The 19101-nt window shown below is 37.7% G+C and overlaps 1 protein-coding gene across 2 annotated transcripts in view; it reads left to right on the forward strand.

Moving 5' to 3' along the window:
- The window catches only part of atp2c1 (ATPase secretory pathway Ca2+ transporting 1), a 48845-nt gene that overhangs the window by 2026 nt on the left and 27718 nt on the right, over positions 1-19101 (forward strand). The window contains exons 1-3 of one of the 2 annotated variants that reach the window (XM_042489547.1): positions 12022-12138; positions 16789-16893; positions 18554-18670. In XM_042489547.1, coding sequence (XP_042345481.1) covers positions 12097-12138; positions 16789-16893; positions 18554-18670 — 264 coding nt within the window. In that variant the 5' untranslated portion in view covers positions 12022-12096. Of the gene's footprint in view, positions 1-12021; positions 12139-16788; positions 16894-18553; positions 18671-19101 lie in introns of those variants that run through there. The other variant, XM_042489548.1, reaches the window with a different exon arrangement.

Below are 19101 nucleotides of genomic sequence, written 5' to 3' on the forward strand. Positions count from 1 at the left end.
CCGTCAGTACATGTGATGTAACGTAAACAATAGAGTCGTGTTTGTTCGTTGGGCGGGAATGCAGAATCACTGCGATGTTGAGCAGCAGTGTAATTCATATTGAGAACTTGCATTGTGAGATTTTAGTTGTTATTTAAATCTTAATATGCGTGCAGTGCAGCCGGCTTCTCCTGCAGTGTTTACTCTGGGGACTCAGCTGCCTTTACTGAATGACGATGTCCTGTATTGAGACAACATAAACAGCAGAAGATATTATAATTAAAATATGAACGCTGAAACAGGTGTATTGATTTTCACACTAAGAATGCACTGAAACCACAACATAATTAGCTGCTTCATCCAAATAATAGAGATCCTGGATCAGAATCAAGCTTGGATTATTGATCTGATATGAACTTTCCAGGGAAATTTTGATTCCTGACCTGAAGTGAGATGATGTTGTGCTACAAATAACCAGTTTTGACTCTTCAGCAGTGAAACTGAGCTTATGCACCACCCGACAGAGGTCTTAGCTAAGCCCCATATATCCTAAAATCCTGGAAATGTCATAAAATCTTAGAAACGTTCTAAAATCCTCGAAAAATCCTAAAGTCTTAAAATGTCCTAAAATCCTGGAAATGTCATAAAATGCTAGAAATTACTTCAATTAGGGATGCAAGATATTATCAGCTCATCAAAATCCTATTTTGGTTCAAAATGATAAGCATCTCCAGCTGTTCCTTATTTCTATATTTTGACGTGATAAACAACATTTTAGGGCATTTTAATCAGAGTATGCACGGCTGCATGTAAACAGGAATATTAGTGGAATATTTATTTTCATTAGTCATGTAAACAGCTTTGTAGGAATATCGTCTTTTTGGGAATAAATGCAGAAAAAAGGAATATTTTGTGTATGTAAACATAGTCATTGTAGTTTCACTTTGGCAGAACCACATCAATATCAGGCACTGTCACATCATTATGGAGCTTTGTGGAGATGCAGTCAGTTTCTCTTAGCAACACGGTTGTCCTCATGATTTGTCCTTCACATCTTATGCCGTTTTCCATCGAGGTCAAGGAAAAGAGTTAAGCAAAAGCAATGTAAGCAATGTAATTTTTTTTACTACTCGACCACAGTCTAATCCTGAAATGGCAACTAACTCGCACTGAAGACACTGAAATAAACTGATAGGTTGATCAAATATTGACTATTGAGGTGGTGAGACACTACAGACACACAGCTCCGAAATACGACCTTGTTAAGATCCTAATGATATAATGTGATCGAACTCATGGTGACGAACTGCTGGATTTACCAAGCAAAGATGAGCTAAACTTTGGAGCATGTGACCACGGTGAAGCTGCCCCAGATATGAGAGTAACACTGCCGTCTGTGTTTGAGCGGATGCAGCAGCATCAGTGTGACTTCAGCGGTTTGTTCAAACAGTGTTAACAAATATAACATCCATCGGGCTCAGACACACCCTGAACCTCCTCTCAGCTCGCTGCAGACAGACAGCAGGACTGCACCTCCCTGTTAGACTGTGAGCTGAACAGCTTTAGTTTAACTCTGGTTTAAAGTTGTGTGGTAGCAGGTTGTTGCTGGTTGTTGATAGTATTTGGCTGTAATTTTGTACTTGCTTCTACCTGACAAGTTACAGAGTAATAACAGGATAACAAAAGACAGGACTGAAAAACCGTGATTCGATTCCCCTGACTTTTCTTTGTTGTCAGTGCTGATTTTCTTTGCTGTTTTATGAAGCCACCTGGTTTTATGTTGGCTGTCATGAAGAAAAACAGATTTCTTCCATGTTTCAGACTGACTGACCACCCAGCTGTGATATTTACCCACCAGTCAGTGCGAGGACTCGGCTCCTCTTTACAATAAAGCCTCATTCTGCACAAAAAACCTGCTAACATCTGGCTTTTCAGTGAAATGAGAATGCGTACAATCGGCATTCTCACCTGCGTCAAACGACCATTGGGGCCAATATTTGGCATTTTGCGGATTACCTGTAGCAGAAAGTGCTTAAAAGATTTTCCAAATTTAAAAAAAAAATAATACAAAAATGATAATTAGAAATATAATTTTCTGGACTTTTCCCCCCTCATTTAAAAACAAAAAAAAGGATTTCTACATATACTAATTTCTTGCAGTTTTCTTGCTCCTACTCTTTATTTGATGGATTAAATGTCAGAAAATATTGAAAAAATGTCTGTCATAAAAATATGTATTTAAATGTTCGTTTTTATATGATATAAGAGAACTGCACTGAGAAATCAGTTTTTTTTTAGCTCAAAATATTTGCCTTTGGCTGTCATTTTCATGTGTATTGTAATGAACGGACATCATGTTGGTGGAAAAAAATTGATTTTAAAAAAATACTTTATTTTCTTTTGCTTCACCAGTGTAAATGTTGAAGTGTCAGTACAAGATGTATTTCTGGCTACGCCTTTCCATGTGTGCTGTGCTGATTACAACACAGTGCCACCACATAGGCATTATGCCATAATTGCAGTTTCAAATGACAGAAACGCACCCAGTGCAGATCTTATTATAATGTAATGTTTTTTATTATGACATAATTCTGTGTGCAGGGAAAACCCTGGAAATATGTCTGTCTTTGAACCGTTTCATGCAAACAGAGGCAGAGCATACTGGCTCCAACAAATATAAGATTTAAGATCTTTATTTTTCTTTTTTCTCACAAACATTGAAATGACATTTGTCTTCTGTCCAACAATAAGATCATCATATGCTGTTTTGGTTTTGACCATCTATTGCTAAAAAAACACAGATTTCCAAAACATTACAACGAACAATATATTGTAGTCCATCAATAGGAAATGCATCTATTAAAATATAATGATAATAATTTTTTTATGATACAGAAAAAAACAATACAAAATTTGATAATTTCAGCTGCTCAAATGTGAAAATTTTCATCTTATTTATATCAAACTGAATGTTTGTTTTGATGTTCTTTTGACATTTTTCTCTAAATGGGCACATTTGATAGCCTGTGGGCATTCAGTCTATTGTTTTGACATTTTTCTCTAAATGGACACATTTAATAGCCTGTGGGCATTCACTCTATTATTTTGACATTTTGTATGCTTAATAATTCATGATTTAAATGACTAAGTAAACAAATTAACTTGATAATCCCTGTAGAAAACACCACTCAGCATCCTCATGGAGAACAGAGCCATTAACGGGAGTGTGATGGTGGCGTTTAATAAGCTGCGTGGTTACTGATGATAGTGAAATGATAATTATGATTGTATGACTCAGCAGCACAGTGGAGAACACTTAAAAGTCGTCAGTGAAAAGCAGATAATTGTAGGTTTTATTGGTGAGTGCCGGCTCTGCAGTCAAGCTAACATGTTGTTTATTCCTGGTTGAGTGGGACACAAAGACACCTATAAGCAGCTTATCCTGAATAATAAGACCATAAACAGGATGCGAGGCGGTGTTCAGGATATGAATCACATTAAAAAAAACACTGTCATTTAATCCTGAGACTGAGCGTCGGACCGAGGGTGGTGTGTTTGCTCTTGCTGTGTACCTGCCAAAGAGAGGAAGAGGATGTGGGGACAGATATGTGTCTGTGTTTGTGTTAAGGTGGTGGAGTTAAACAGACTCTCCCTCCCTCCTCATGATAACCTATTTGTAGAGAGTAGCATCCTCTCAGTTTCTCTTTCACACTCTGCTGCTTCCCTCCATTAAAGGGTGCTCTTGTCTGCGTTGGGGGTCACACTGACGAATGGTCTCCACAGTTAGTCTGTTTGGCAGCGTTTTTAAGTCTGGTAACATCCACTCGGTGCTTCCCTGCAATCCTTCTGGACCCTTCTTCTAAACCGTCCTCCAAAAGTAAGACAGAGAGAAGTTCATTGGTGGACAGTTTAGGGTCATTCACCTTTAGAGCATGCACTGGCATTTAGGTTCTCCCTTTCTCTTCCATAGCTCTCTGCCTCTCATAGACACACACACAAAGCAGGGCTTTTGCAGAGCTCCAGACTGTGAGCATTTAGTCACATTTTGCAACCATGGAGCACTACCGCGATGTGCAAATACTATTATTATATTCTGAAGAGCTGCTTATTTGTTTTCAGCTTACAGTGAGTAGATCATCACGTTAAACCGTGCTGTAACAGTTCAACTTACTGAGTGGTTGATCTCAACAGCATTAATGGGTAATGTTGACCTGGGTGGGAATGTGTGTGTGCGTGTGTTGGTTTGTCAACCTCATGACCATTTTGGACAGATCTTAGCTGATCTTCATGTTAAAGTGGCTGATAAACATGTAATCATCCTGCTTGATTTCCGTCAATGTGTTCAGTCGGGAAGTGAAACGAACGCCAGCAAACAGCATTTGATAATAGCCATTTTGGCGAGGAGCCAGTCGGCATGTGGAGTTTAACATAATTCTTGAAATCTAATTGGCCAGGAAAGATTGAAACTGGAGCTGTTGTTCATTACAAGCCTGCGCTGGCTTACAGCACACGACAGGAGCCAACGCTGGTGTGTTTTAGTCGGGCTGCTGTGTCAGGGTGACATCTGAGACTCTGTTGTGACACCTACTCAAAATTCTGACAAAGGAAGGAAGCAGTATCTTCTCAGAGAATAAGTAAACAAGCCTCAACAGTTTGTGGTGTTTAGTGCTACAACCTCAGTGCACATAATGTGTTTGTGATGAATTTTGTGTCATTTTCTATCCACTTTATTCCTTGCCTCCATGATGCCTTGCATCAATTATGGACTCGACCTCTGGCGCTGTTGATTTCCAGTGGTTTATGTTTTTTATTTTTTATTTGTATTTACGGGGACAGCGCACATTAATAAACATTACTATAAATGTGCCTGTGTTAGCTATAGGCAAATTTTCAAGTTAAGATAGCCATTAAAAACAGTACTTTGATCCTCTTTCCTAGAGCATTTGGGAAATAAAACATGTGGAACAAACCATCTGTTACACATCAGCGGGGATAATGTAACAATGACATATTCTACCTCTGCCATCTCTGACAGCCATCTCAAAGCATTGTTTGTTTTTTGCTCTTGGTTTTATCATTTCTTATGTCAAAATGTTGCCAACTTCGAGTAGGGTGTGTACAAAAATACAGGACAAATCACATACTGTACTGATTCCACTAATATTCCAGTACAAGGAATGGTTTCATTTTTAATGTGTCTGACGTTCTGCTGCATCGTCCATGCTCAGAGTACTCTCTGTGCTCTGACAGTGTGGCGTAATGAATAACTTAATGCTATTCCAACAGCTCTACTAATGAATAATGCAAAAAATATAAAATCAAAAGATGTTTTGATTGTGGTAGGTGACCATAAATGAATGAATATGTTGGAAATATTCTATTTCTATGATGGTGTTTGTTTCTTTTAAGTTTGATGAGAGCTTCCTTACACACAAGTTGGCATGCAGTCCAGTCACCTCAGAGATTTTTTCTGACGATGAGGTAACACCCAGACTCATTTTCATGTTCTTCTGGTTCCTCCAGTCAGTTCGGAGTCTCGAAGACTGACTGTTGAGGCAGCTTTCAGTTTGGGAGCTACTGTTGTGCCATGACATATGAAGTTTGTGCTTCTCTCTGTAGTTTACGGTAAAAATCAAGTTTGGATGCTGCCAACTGCTTCAGGCAAGTAAACTACAGTAGCTGCGGTTCCATAGACAATATACATAGACATATTTATTTAATCCAGTTAAAATCATACTGATTTTTAAGATGAAGATTACAATGTTAAATAAAGTGATTTAATAAAATGTGCAGTTACATGCCTCAAAACATTCAATAAGAAAAAAACTAGTTAGTCACAGCATTAGTTCCACCTGCTATGCTTGAAATATAAGAGTTTTTTTTCAGCGTTATTGAGAAAGCTTCAACATATAAAGTATAGAAAGAGAGGAATTGGCTCTGCCTGTCCATACAAGTTAGTGGTAAGTAATATAAGTGTAACACAATTCACATCAAATTATGGATTTGGGGAGTCTTGACACCCCCTATTATGATGATTTGAAACCCAACAGTTAATCGATGACTTGAGAAAATAATCCAACTGTTAGTTGCAGCCCCAACTTCTTCCTTTGTATATGAATTTAAGATGAATGAATGTTGTTCTGGCCACAACTGTAGATGATTAGCTAATATAATTTTTCTCCACCTGCTGGAGTGCTTGAAGCTCACACTGCTCCTCAGTATAGAGTCTATAAATGACTTAAAATGCTGTAAAGTGATGGTTGGTCTGTCTCCAGATCCTGGTTATAAAGCAGTTATGTTGTGTGCATAAGTCCAGATCCTGGTCTGTTGCTGCCTACTTCTCAAGATTTATGACAATGATGTTGAGATCCCTGCAGAAATCTGGCACTCGGCCCGCTCTGACTCTCAACCTGTTAATAGAGTTTGACCTGGATCTAATTGGGGCTGCTGGGAAATGGTGATAAAAGGCTGCAGGTTGTGATGAGGATGGGCTGAAACATTTGAGAGCTAGTCATAGCCTTGATTTGTTTTTTCCGCCTGTTTATTTGTTTCTGTTTTGCATGCTGCATGAAAGTCCATTAAAATGAGGCTGGAGTCTGTGGTTACACTTTAAAGATGACACAGTGTAGCTTACTCAGTGTAGTGTCCTATACATTCATTTCGCACAACTAACTTATTTGCCACCACAAATAGATTTTCTAAAGGTGATGATATGTTTGGTATGTGTGCAAAACCAATATTGACCAATATTGGTTTTTCAGGGCTGATGTAGATACAGATTAATAGTACTTAATGAGACTGATAGCCAATATTTGGAACCGATATGCATTTACAATAAAAATGTAAATAATTTGTCAAAATTTAGAATTTGGAATAAAACAAACTCCAATGCAAAACTTTGTTTAAATGTAAATGTTTAATCAAAACTGAAACTTTCAACATCATATACAGCAAGTTACCAGCAATTTTTTTTCAGTTCAGTGAAAATCTAATTAAAGAATTGATGAATAAAAAAGCTCCCTGAGGTTTTTACAAAGTAAAAGTTCTTCCAATGCTGACACATGCTTTGCTTGTATTGCAGACTGCTTTTCCTGGCATTGGTTGAGTGTAGTACAAACACTTTTTTATTAATTAGTTTTATCGGCGATCATTAAAATGAAACGCCAACAAAGATAATCAGCAAAATGGTAAATATTGGCCCCAGTGAACGGTGAGGCTGTAGTGTGTCAACCCCAAGTTCATTGTGCTGGCTCTGAAAGTTCGCATTCACTCATCGCACTCTACTTGCTTAGATAAATGGATCAGTTACTTACAACCCAACTCAAACTGCTACTGAAGGATAAAAACAACTCATGATGAGTTTCGCCTACACTGCATTTGTTGACTCGCAAAAAGAAGTGAATTTAGAGAGGCAGCGCAGAATGATTAAAAAAAGGGAAACATATGCACACTTGTTGATTTTGAATTTCGATGATTGTGCTGCCCTCCCCACACTGAGATCACTGAGGTCTACAGTCAGTCGATGGTTTGAAGAAGCTGTTCAAAACTGACCTGTTTCATAAGCACTTTATCCTGTAACGGTTGTTAGCCTTCGGTGTAATTTTTAGTGTTTTCTGTATCCGTGTTTTGTATTTGCATTCTGTGCACATTTTATTATTTGCACTGTACACCCCCTTGTAGATTCACAAAGGGCTTTTTAATTAAAGTTTGCTTTACTATACTTTCTTTACATATGTATTCAAAGGATTAATTTTCAGCTTTTTGCTAGCAGCATCGCTCTAGGGCTGGTGTTGTTGATTTGTTGGTCTTAGTCTACAACTTTGCAAATATTGTATGCATCTTCGCTAAAAAACCCCTCAGTATTGTAGTCTAACGGTGAAGAGAGCATAGTTAAGATTCAGTGTCAGTTTAGTTTTAAATAGTAGTGAAATTGCACGTCATTGGAGAAAAGCTGAGCATACAACTAGATAAGTAAGACTTGTAATATACTGTAGGAGTTCTTTTAAAGTTTGGAAACCGATATTTTAATATAAGTTCCCAATACATCAAGATGTTTGCTGTTTTCCGTGGAGGCATCAGAGAAAAACAAAGTTTTCTTCATAATGTCAAGGTAACGTGATATGACTTATTGATTTAAAAAATCCTTTTAATGTGTCCAGTACTTCAGTTAATGACCAAATACCTGCATGACGTTCCCATCTGCCTCAGCTGGTCTTTATTGTGTTAATATGAAAAACTTGGATGATGAACATGTCAAACATTTTGCCTGTTCAACGCCAGCAAATTTGAATTCAGCCCAGAGGAACGGCTGCAGACTCTTTGTGTTGTTAGTCACTAAAGTTTTAAAACAGGGCTGTTTTTTTTTAAATAACTCATTAAAAATCAATTAAAGTTGAGCTCTGATAATGTCAGACACAGTATTTGAATAAATTTTGTAATTTAACTCGTCAAAGAGTCACTAATAATAATTAGAATCATCATAATAATTAAAATAATAACATTAAAATGTATTCGTAAAGCAGTTTTCAAAACAAAGTTACAAAGTACTTAAAAAAAGAGACAATAGACAATAATAAAATCAATAAATAAAATCAGTTTAAAAACAATACAACATGGTACAACAGGAGCTACACATGAAAGATAAAGAAAGGTAAAATAAAACAAAATAAAATAAAACAATCAGTAAACTAATAGATAAGAGAATGCATTTGTATGTGAATAGGTCTAACAGTGAAGTGACTTACAGATAAAAATGATCGAGGAAAAATCTGATGGATGAGTAACAGGATAGGTCGGATAGTCCTGCTCTAAAGCACCAATAGATTATTGCAGTGTGTTATTATTAACTTTTATTTACTTATTTATTATATTTATTTTCTTTTTGTCTTTTTTTTTTGGCTTATGAGTGAAGCAAGCCACTTTCATGTGTTCATGTGTTTCATGTGCTCATTTCGTGACCTGGTTGCTTTCGCTGTTGATCAGTTGCTAATTTCAGTTTGTCCACAGTCTTTCTTTGGGTAAGAAGGAGGTCCTCTGTCATCAGGCTCAAACTTTATTTTTTCCCCAATACTCTTCATTTCTGCGTCTCTCTTGCTCTTGCTGTGTGTGGTTTGTTTACTCGTCTGCTCAGACAAGCTGCCAACATCATTAATGAAGACTATTATTATCAAGGAAGCACTTAATTCTAATCAGTGCAGATACAAGTCACACACAGGGTTTTCACAGGAAGTGGTGAGCTCTTTGATTGAGCTGTTTGCCTTCATGTTTCCCTCACTCTGCTGTGACTTTGAGACGTGCTGCTCTGATTAAACACCGCAAAGGAAACGTATAATACGATCAATCACTGTTATCTCCGGAGCTGACAGAACCCAATACATCTGATCACATGACTAATTTAATTACTACTGGGCTGACATAAACAGTCATTGTCAGTGAATGGCTCTAATTTGCATCTGTCGTGGTGTTATTGTAAGCCTGTGAGATAAATTTAAATTAGTCTGGAACAGTTTAGGCTGCAGTTTATTATTGTTTATGTTATCTGTTAATCTGGTGGTTAGTTTCTTGATGATCACTCAAAGTGACGTCTTCACATTGCTTGTTTTGTTTGTATGGATGTCCCGATCAAGTTTTATGCCCCCGATCCCACTCCGAGTCATATTGAGTGTCTGCCAATACCAAGTCCCTATCTGATAAGTTTTTAAAATCAATCCAGTGTATATGTTTGATAGTTTGATTGCTTTTCAGTGCAATAAAAGAAACATGTCTGCATCCAAACAATTCCTTAAAGGCTTTATTTTATTTCATTTTTACAAAATAATAAAAGTAAACAAACTAAAAATATCTTTATATCAAATTTCCACTTAGTACAGTATTTGCTTTTTTTTTCTAGAAAATTCTACAATTCTACAATTCTACAATTTCATTTAGCAGACGCTTTTATCCAAAGCGACGTACAACACAAGTACACACAAAATAACAAGTAAACAAACTAAAATGTCTTCATAAATTGATTTTAGATCCACTTGATGCTGCATCTGTTTGTTTTTTTGTTGATTTGTTTTTTCCAAAAAAATTACAAAGTAAACGCACTTAAATACGTCCTCAGAAATAGCTCTCAAATCCACTTTGCGTTGCACTGAAATAAAAGTACAAACTCAATACAGCTGATCCCCTTTAGTTAAAAACGATTAGATCAGCCCACATATCGATCTTTGAGATACGATCGGGACATCCCTAACAAATACACTCCGACTTGAGTGTTGCTTCTGAAATATATTTAGCTGTATTTTGACATATTTTAGTGAAACACAGTTTAACTGTTCATACAGGTGGACAATAGAAAAATAAATTATTTTGAATGATTTGAGAAGTGCCTGTGGTGTGGAAACATCGTCACTATTTTGATTTGTTTTAAAGTGACACTAACTTGCAAGTAAAACAGCCGTCCAGCCTTGAACCTTCGTCCTGTGACTGCAGCTGTCCTCCCGTCCTGCAGAGGGCAGACTGTTAATCCATCAGGCGGAGGTGAGGAGAAGGAAGATCCTCCTTTAAGCCTCTAATTAAAAACCAATCCTCTCAGCCTCTCACTTCCTTAACCCACTCCATCAGGGAAAGTCTGTAAAGCAGAGGACGAAGGTTTGCCCAAAGCAACAGGTGAAAATATAAATGCCAATTTTACTTACTTACTTAGTTAATGAAGGATTAAGAGATGTGAGGAGGAGAGTAGATGCTGGATGTCCACGTGTGTCTTAGCGAATACTAAGTGAGTGTTGGCTAATGCTTATGGAGTTTTTTATTGTCTTGGTGATGGATCTGAAGAGAGCTGAATGAAGGAGGACGAGGTCGGATGAAGCCGGTGTCTGTACAAGAGTAAGAAACTTCTCTTGAACTTTGGCTTCAACCTGATCACAGGTGATCGTACCTGCCGTTACGAGGACAATTCATAAACCGGTCATGTTAAGCTAATTTAAAATATTCTGGAAAATGCATACAAGAAAATGCATTATCTACAAAATGTGTCCTTTTCCTGAGTTCTGGTCAGTCAGACAAAAGCTCTGCAAATCAGGGATACTCAGATTTGTCTGATGGGGCTGTTTTTGCATCATGACAGGAGGCCAGGGGCCAGCCATGGCACCTCCATACACGTTTCTGGGATTATAGAACATTTCTGGGATTTTATACATTTCTAGGATTTAAATTAGGAAGGTTCTTGGATTTTAGGACGTTTCCAGATTTTTAAGATGTTTCTAGGATTTTAGAGCGTTTCTGGGATTGTAAGACATTTGTAGGATTTTTGAATATTTCTAGAGTTTTAGGATTATAAAATGTTTTGAAGATTTTTTGACATTTCTAGGATTTTAGGACATTTCTAGCATTTAAGTTTTTCTTTGCTAGGACTTAGGTGTAGAGGATCCTCCACTGGTACTTTTTTTCAATAAACAAGCTCTTTTCTGATGCAGTTTTATGCACTCTGGCACCTTGTATATACTAAAAGTACAAATAACAATTCTCTGTATAAATCACTTTATTTTTATTGTGAATTAGAATATGTTTGGAGAGCAACCTGGCACCCTATCAGGGGCCAGATTTGGCCCGCAGGCCCTAAGCTGAGTATCACTGCTGCACTGATAGCTTCCAGTCCCACCAAATAGTTTCCATCGTCAGGCATCATCAGTTTCTTTCTCTTCTTAAAGGCCTTAAAAAAACATTTGTCTCAGTCAGCGTCTTGCTAATATAAAGGATATGAATGTCATAAATGAACACACAAATTTCCAAGTTTAATGTTTTCATAAGAGAGATTATCATTCTGTTTATGCTCTTCTTGCTAGATTATACATGTATATAGTATATATATTCTATTATGTTACATTAAGGGCAGGACCAGTGTAAAAATATTTAAACCTGTTTGAAATAACACCAAACACCTGACCAAACTGGTTTACCCAATATGTAGTTATTGTACTTGACTCAGTAGCCACTCCCTGATGGATCATAATGACACAGTGTCCTTACAGCAAACTACAGTCTGACTGTCACGTTTCATCGTGTCATATCAGAGCTCTCTGTCCGCACTGAATCCAATAAACAGGCAATTCTGTTCCTTTATATAAACAAAAAATGTACCTATCGGCTGTGTTCACGAGAACAGACTGGAGATGGGTGAGTAGTTTATTTGCTATTTGCCTACGTTGGTACTATTCAAACAGATAACACGTTTATATTGTGGCATTTACTGGAAATTATGTTTAATATAGCCAACAGGAAATAGCCTAACTTGTTATTAGTGATGGTCGTTTACCGAAACTTTCGGCTCCCTATAGCGATCTCCCTCCAGTCAGCTGCCACTTTATTTAGGTTTTTGTATTGAAGAAAGGAGGTTTCGTATTGATAACTCCTTATTTGAACTTGAATACACCGTTCCTCGTCCTTTAAGGTGCTTTTGAAGCAAGCAACAGATATTAATTGAAATGTATAAATCTGGTAAAAGTTGAGCTCAAAATCGCGTCAGCTGCAGTCAGTCATGCTTATCTTTGTCATCAGTTTCAAATCCAAAATGTTGTCATATACTCATTTGTCATATTCAAATATGTCCCATACTCTGCCATGTCTCCTCTCGTCTCCTCAACTCTCTGTTAAACACAGGGTGTGTCGCTCTCCTGCCTCTTCTGAAACTGATCTCTTTCATGATGCCGTGCTCGGCTCACATCTTGTCAGACTCTGTTGAGTTGTAGATTTAGCGCCATGACATTGTTGGCACAGATTGATGATGAAGGGAACTTTTTAGATAGCTAGAATCTGTTTTACGGCAAATGCAGGTCAAATCGGTCAGCAAACGGAAATCAGCCCAATTCTACAGACGAGGCCAGTCAGAGACGATGAGTTGAAATCACTGTCGGTCCTGCAGTCTGTGTGTATTTAACATATTCGAATCAAATATGATAATTCTCAGCAAAACCTGCATTGATATACAAAACCCAAAACATTTGCTTAACCCTCAGGGAAGGTTTGACACATTTTGTGTGGTTTTCTTTCATCTTGTGGTCATTTTGGCTGTGTTCATGCATATGGCATAAATTGTCCAGATTGTGTATTTGAATGTAATCAATGAATTTGCAGCTCAGCTCCTACAATAAGTCTAAAATACACTGTGGAAACTAAATAGTTACATTCAGACTGTTAAGGTCAAAAAGTGCTCCGTTGAAACCCATTCAAACTGACATCTTTGATCCCACAGCCATCAAAGCAGAAAAACATGACTTGTATTATTTCTGGGTGTTATTCTGGGCTTTTGACTTGGAAATTCTCATTTTTACTATTTTCCAACTGATGATGTAATTTTTACAATATTTGTACATATGGAGAAAATACATGCTATTTCCACTAGGTGTGCTGTCCCAGGCTGTGACCATTAAAAAAACTTTGCATGTAGTATATTGCGAATAATTCATTTTTCTTTTTTTTCAATCTAAAAACATAGTGGCATCATGACAAAAACATTTAAAGGGCTAAAATCTCGAAAATTTATGAGTAATTTGTATTTATTGCCAGGACTGATGTTGGTTAAAAACATTAAGTCAGTGAAAAAACCTTAATGTATAATATTTTATACAGCCCAATTTTGAGAGCGATACAAGTGTTTGTAATATGAAAGCGGGCCTTAAGGGTTAACAAAGGTTATTGCAAAGTAAATTGCAAAATATTATTGCAAACAGGACAGTGTGCGGGCAGTTTCTTTTCTTTTCTTTTTCTTTCTTTGGCCAATTTCCTGCATGAGCCTCCACATTCAAATTTTTCTTTTTTAATCTTGAATATTTGATGTTATGAGGGGCTTTAAACACGTTTGTATTGTTAAAATGATGGACAAAACTACGACAAAAAGAGGCTGTAAAAAAACCTCTCTGGAATTAGAAACTGGAAGTCTGGGACACTGCAGTAACATGTGACCTCTAAGTCCTTTGACATTCAAAATATATTCAAACAACAGGTTGGATAAACTTGCGTATGTCTTCTCATGCTTTGGAGCAGATTTTACAGCATTCCCTGCTTTTTAAAGTTTGGTGATAAAACTTCCAGCTCTTGTCCAGTGACTGAATAATATTTGTTCCCCCTGCAGTTTTCCAGAGAGAAATGTTATCAGACGCTCTGGTTTTGCTGCAGTTTGCTGTTTTATTTTCATGGGGAAATAAGTCTTAGAGGTTGTAGTTGACACTTAAAAAGCTCTGTAGGAAGTCTAACATTTGCACCTGCAGTCAGGTTGTGTTTGTGGTGAGTAGAAAGTGTCTGTGCTCCTCAGCAGCGTCATTCGTCATTACTATACTGACCTCTTCACTTTGCCGAGTTTACACGTCGCTGATTCAGTTTGTTTATTTATCACATTAAGCTGCAGGGTGGTGATTTTTTTCTTCAGTTTTTGGCTACAGCAGGTTCAGCTGGTTGTAGTTATCTCGCCTTCAGACTCGAGCTGTGAAAACATTGAATGTAGATGAGAAATACCTGGAATTCATTCTCGCTGGAGCCACGGGACACCAGTTTATTCTCACACTGCTCAGCAGGATAGGGTTTTGGGTTTTGGGCCTCTCTCAGTGACTCCTCAGCGGTGGGTATGAAAACTCTGCTTTTTCACTCTTCCCACCTAGATTAACCCTTCGTGTCCAGCCCGAGATCAAACTGGTGACAATCCAAGCTGAAGCACACTTTTTCTTCATCTTGGTTAGTTGCTACCCTGGTAGCAACTAACAGAGATCCAGTTTCACATTAAACTCCCCAAAGAACAGTGCAAAATTCACTTTTTAGGAAGGTAGATTTTTCAGAGTTGGTTACAATATTTTGAATTTATGAAATATGTCCCTTTAGTTCAGGGCTGTTATCACGGGGGAACAGTTCGATTTTCAGAGCTTGTGTCTGTGATTTTAAAAGTTAGGATGTTTAGCTCAGTCATGTGACAGAGAGGAATCCTCCAAATGTGCCTGATGATGTTAACCAACTGAGATCGATTAGAAAGAATCAGTGTGCTTTATTGGGTGTCACCATGTTCTCGTGCTGATCAGAGAGAGCAGCGTTAATGTGAGCAGTTGGTGATTCATCCTGTAATCGTGATGCATGAAGCCAGGAAGTTAAAAAATTACTGAGAGACCTTTTTGTCCTGAATTTGTCAGGTGGTGCCTCCTCACTGCAAGCCCCATAAATCAAACATTTATTTTTTAATTAGACCAAGTGGGTGTGTTTGCTGAGATTCACGGTGATAGGGAGACATTATACATGGATTTTTATGATCTCAAGTCAAGTTTCCAGTGGTTGCAAAGAAAAGTTCTGCATGTCTTTGTGTATGATGTCAATTATAGTTCTTAGGAAGAAAGAAAATCAGCAGGCCCGGCTAAAATCTGAATTGGCCCAGGAAAAAACAGTCGGTGCATCTCTAGAATTTCATAATTTCTCAACATTAAAGTCATTACACCCTAAAATAAAACAATAAATACTGACACGCATAAGTTTCAGCCGCAAATACAGTTTTCTAATAAGGAGGGAGCTTTGATAATAAAGTTAGATAAAGTTAACTCACAGTAAAGTGTTTTTAAATAGCCCATCATAGTGACATGAAAAATGAGCTGACAAAGAAATAAAAGTTTTTTTTCCTCTTTATTGTGAGTGAAAGTGAAAGCAGGCTTTGTTCTGTTTTTAAACCCCCGTGGGTTTTTCTTTTTATTTTGACGGAGCTGCTGTCCTTTTGTTTCCTGCTGTCTTTAAACGCCGCCAGGATGCTGTCAGCTTCCTTCTCCCTCCTCCTTCCTCTCTGGACCTCGCGTCTTTGGTCCTCTGCTGCTCGCTGGAGGGAAATAATCGTTATCATCATCACTGTGCATGATAATAGGCATTTGATTGTGGAAGTATTTAACAGTCCAGCATGCTTGAAGCTGTCAAAACACTACGATTGAAGTTTTTCAAATGAGGATTATTCTTACTTTTCTCGCAGACATTTTGTAGGATTGTTTTTGGGCACACCAAACAGTAAATGTACAAAACAAAACAAAACAACAAAATCTCACAACAAACACTACAAATAACAACAAACGTTATGAAAAGTAAATGAAGTGCAACATATTACTCATTATTATCGCTTGCATTCAGTGTTCAAATGAAGCTGCTCAGAGGCCAAACTCTGATTTAATAGGTTGACAGAATGAGGAAAAAATGAGTTCCTCAACCTGTTCAGTCGAGCCTGTGGGACTCAAATCCTCTGTATGATGGCAACACCTGATATTGTTTCAATAACATGTGAGGAGGGTCAGACGTATTATTACCAGCCAGAGACAACATTCTTTTAGTATACACAGTTTGTAAACTTGGCCCACAATCTTTGAGTAAAAAGTTAGTTTTGTGAGAAATGAGTAACCTTTAAATCATCCTTTGATACGTAACACGTCTCATCGTAAATTACTACTGTGCGTACGTCCAGATTGCAGACGTCCAGATTGCAGACCCCGTTGTACATTTGAAATGTAAAGTCATTAGTTTTAAAACAGTTAAATAAAAACTTGTTGTTGAGCTGCAGGCGGCTCCAGCTGAGCTGCTCAGTGTCTCCAGCGTCCGCCTGCTGTCGTACAGCTCGTCTCCATTGTAAAAAGGTGGAGGTTTACAAAAGGTCAGCAGAAAGACTTGAGCTGATTTTCAGTGTGTGTTGACAGAAACTTGCTGGTCTTGTTCCTGTCTGGCCTCCTGCACAGATAAATGTCCTCCAGCAGAAGAATCTGTCTCCTGTGTGTCCTCTCCGCTTCGCTGAAGTTTCTCTCTCTCTGTGTGTTTGTGTTGCAGCTTTCCGAGAGACAACAATTCAGTGAAGATGAGACCATGGTCCCGGTACTAACCTCCAGAAAAGCCAGTGAACTCCCCGTCAACGAAGTAGTGTGTGTCCTGCAGGTACGTTGTCCTCAGACCAGCTGTGTCCTAACTAGGGCCGGGCAATATAATGATATGATATCATATTGAGATATGAGACTATATATCGTCGTGCATATTGCATATTGTTATATATGTTTGATTGAAGCTTGTACGTGAAGCGATTGGTGTGCTTTCCTGTCAGTCATCACATCAGTAGCCACAGTCAAAAGTAGGAACAAGTCACTGTTTTATAAATCATTATAATAAGTCTCAAGTCTTTGCACTTAAGTCCCAAGTCCTATACTTTGAGTTTCGAGTCCTAAACAAGTCATAATGTGCTTTCCGACAAATGTAATGCCAATATTCAATTTTAATGAATGCTTTTTAAAATGAGCATTTATTTGTTGAAACAAGTTTGTTAAAAACTTACCATTGAGCTAATGTAAGTTAAGAATTAGTTCCCGAATTATGTTAATATTTGCCTTGACTTACTGTTGGTTGCGCAACTTCAAATGCTGGATAAAGTTTGAAGTTGCTGCATCTTAAATTTTGGACCCACACGTTTTGCATTCTGCTATTCAGCTTTTCAGTTTCTCTAGGATTTCATAAACCGTTTTTGTGATGCTACAGCCTAAAATGCATAATTTCTTTTTAAAAAATTGTGATAGTTATATATATATATATATATATATATATATATATATATATATATACTTTTTATTTTGTGCACTGAAAGCAAAATGGCTTGACTGTCATCGAACCCGTTAATAACCGCTGAGTAACATTAATCGCGTGATGTTACAGTTTGCTCTGTCACCGTGTGTCCGGTAAGTTTTGGTTTAGTTTTGGTTTCTCATGCAGTGATGCGTGTGCAGTCTACATGGCACACCCATGTCCGTTTTGTCAGTTTTGTGTGTGTGGGCTCATCTTGCAGTTTAAAGAAACGAAAAAAGTCATTGGACCATATTAGTTAAACATCGCATGACCTCTCTTTATTTGCTATGGCAGTCCATTTTGTCTTGCTGTTTTTGTTTTTTCCAGTATGATGCCAGGCTGCCAGAAATTCCTGTAATTGGTCCAAAAGTACGAACCATCCAAACAGAAGTTTTCATACTAGAAACAAACTAAATGATGGTTCAGTTTGATTCGAGACTGCCTCTTTTCGTGGGATGAAGGATCGTCTATTTGAGCTTTACCTCTATCTGCAAAGGTTTCACAATTCTAGTTTAGGGTCGGATCAAAGTGAAAAGTCTGAGCGTGAGGGCAAAACAAAGCAGGTGTAAAAATGAGCTGGTGAAAGTTTATGTAACTTTTGTAATATTCAGTGCGTTACAGTGAAATGTGATTTTGCAAACCTTTTCCATATGCAGAGGATGCTGCACTGTACGTCATGCATAGAAAATCTTTGACAGCTACAGATACTCAGCAGTACCTTTTAAGGAAAAATACTTTGAAAATACTCACCCTTTCATAAAGTTTGTGTCTTAAGATGAAGAGCATTTAAGTCTTAAAGCAGTCATTGTTGTGTTGATGCTAATATTAAATAATAGTAATATTTATTTTTAAAAAAATCAATTTTATTTGTTTCTCGACTGTTGCAATGCTTGCTATCTTTTTTCCCTCATTTTGTTTCTCATGCACCCGAGCAAAAAGGCAGATTCTTTGTGTGTAAAAATAAATGTGATCGTGATGCCGACAGGCCGACCTGCAGTTGGGTCTGACCCAGGAGGAGGTGAGCCGGAGGAGAGCCTACCATGGCTGGAACGAGTTTGACATCAGTGAAGAGGAGCCGCTATGGAAGAAATACATTTCACAGGTAAGAAAATCCACCACATTAAGATGGTTCCTGATGCAGGAGTGTTTTTGATTTTTAACAACTTTAACCAGACTGAGTGTGTCCGACAGTAAACTGTGTGTTCTCGCTGCTGTTGGCTTCAGTCTGCAGAATTTAGACGACAGTTTGTCCTCATTTGCTAATCTGACAGTCCACATTTTAACACTGCAGAATTATCAGAGTCTCAGGAAGCTCTTCACACATCCAGCAGCAGCATAAACGCAGCTCCAGGATAAAAACCAATGTACTATTTTTATCTCATGCCTTATAAAGTGTCCTGAGGCTCATCATGTTCCAGTGTGTCATTGATTTGTCACGAGAACACAATGTCGGCTCAGACAGATTACATGTTAAACTGGAAATCTAATTACCAGAACAATACTGCGCTGTGTTATTATAAATATTGGTATTTT

The sequence above is a fragment of the Plectropomus leopardus genome, chromosome 7 (genome assembly GCF_008729295.1).
Source record: "Plectropomus leopardus isolate mb chromosome 7, YSFRI_Pleo_2.0, whole genome shotgun sequence".
Classification (NCBI taxonomy): domain Eukaryota; kingdom Metazoa; phylum Chordata; class Actinopteri; order Perciformes; family Serranidae; genus Plectropomus; species Plectropomus leopardus.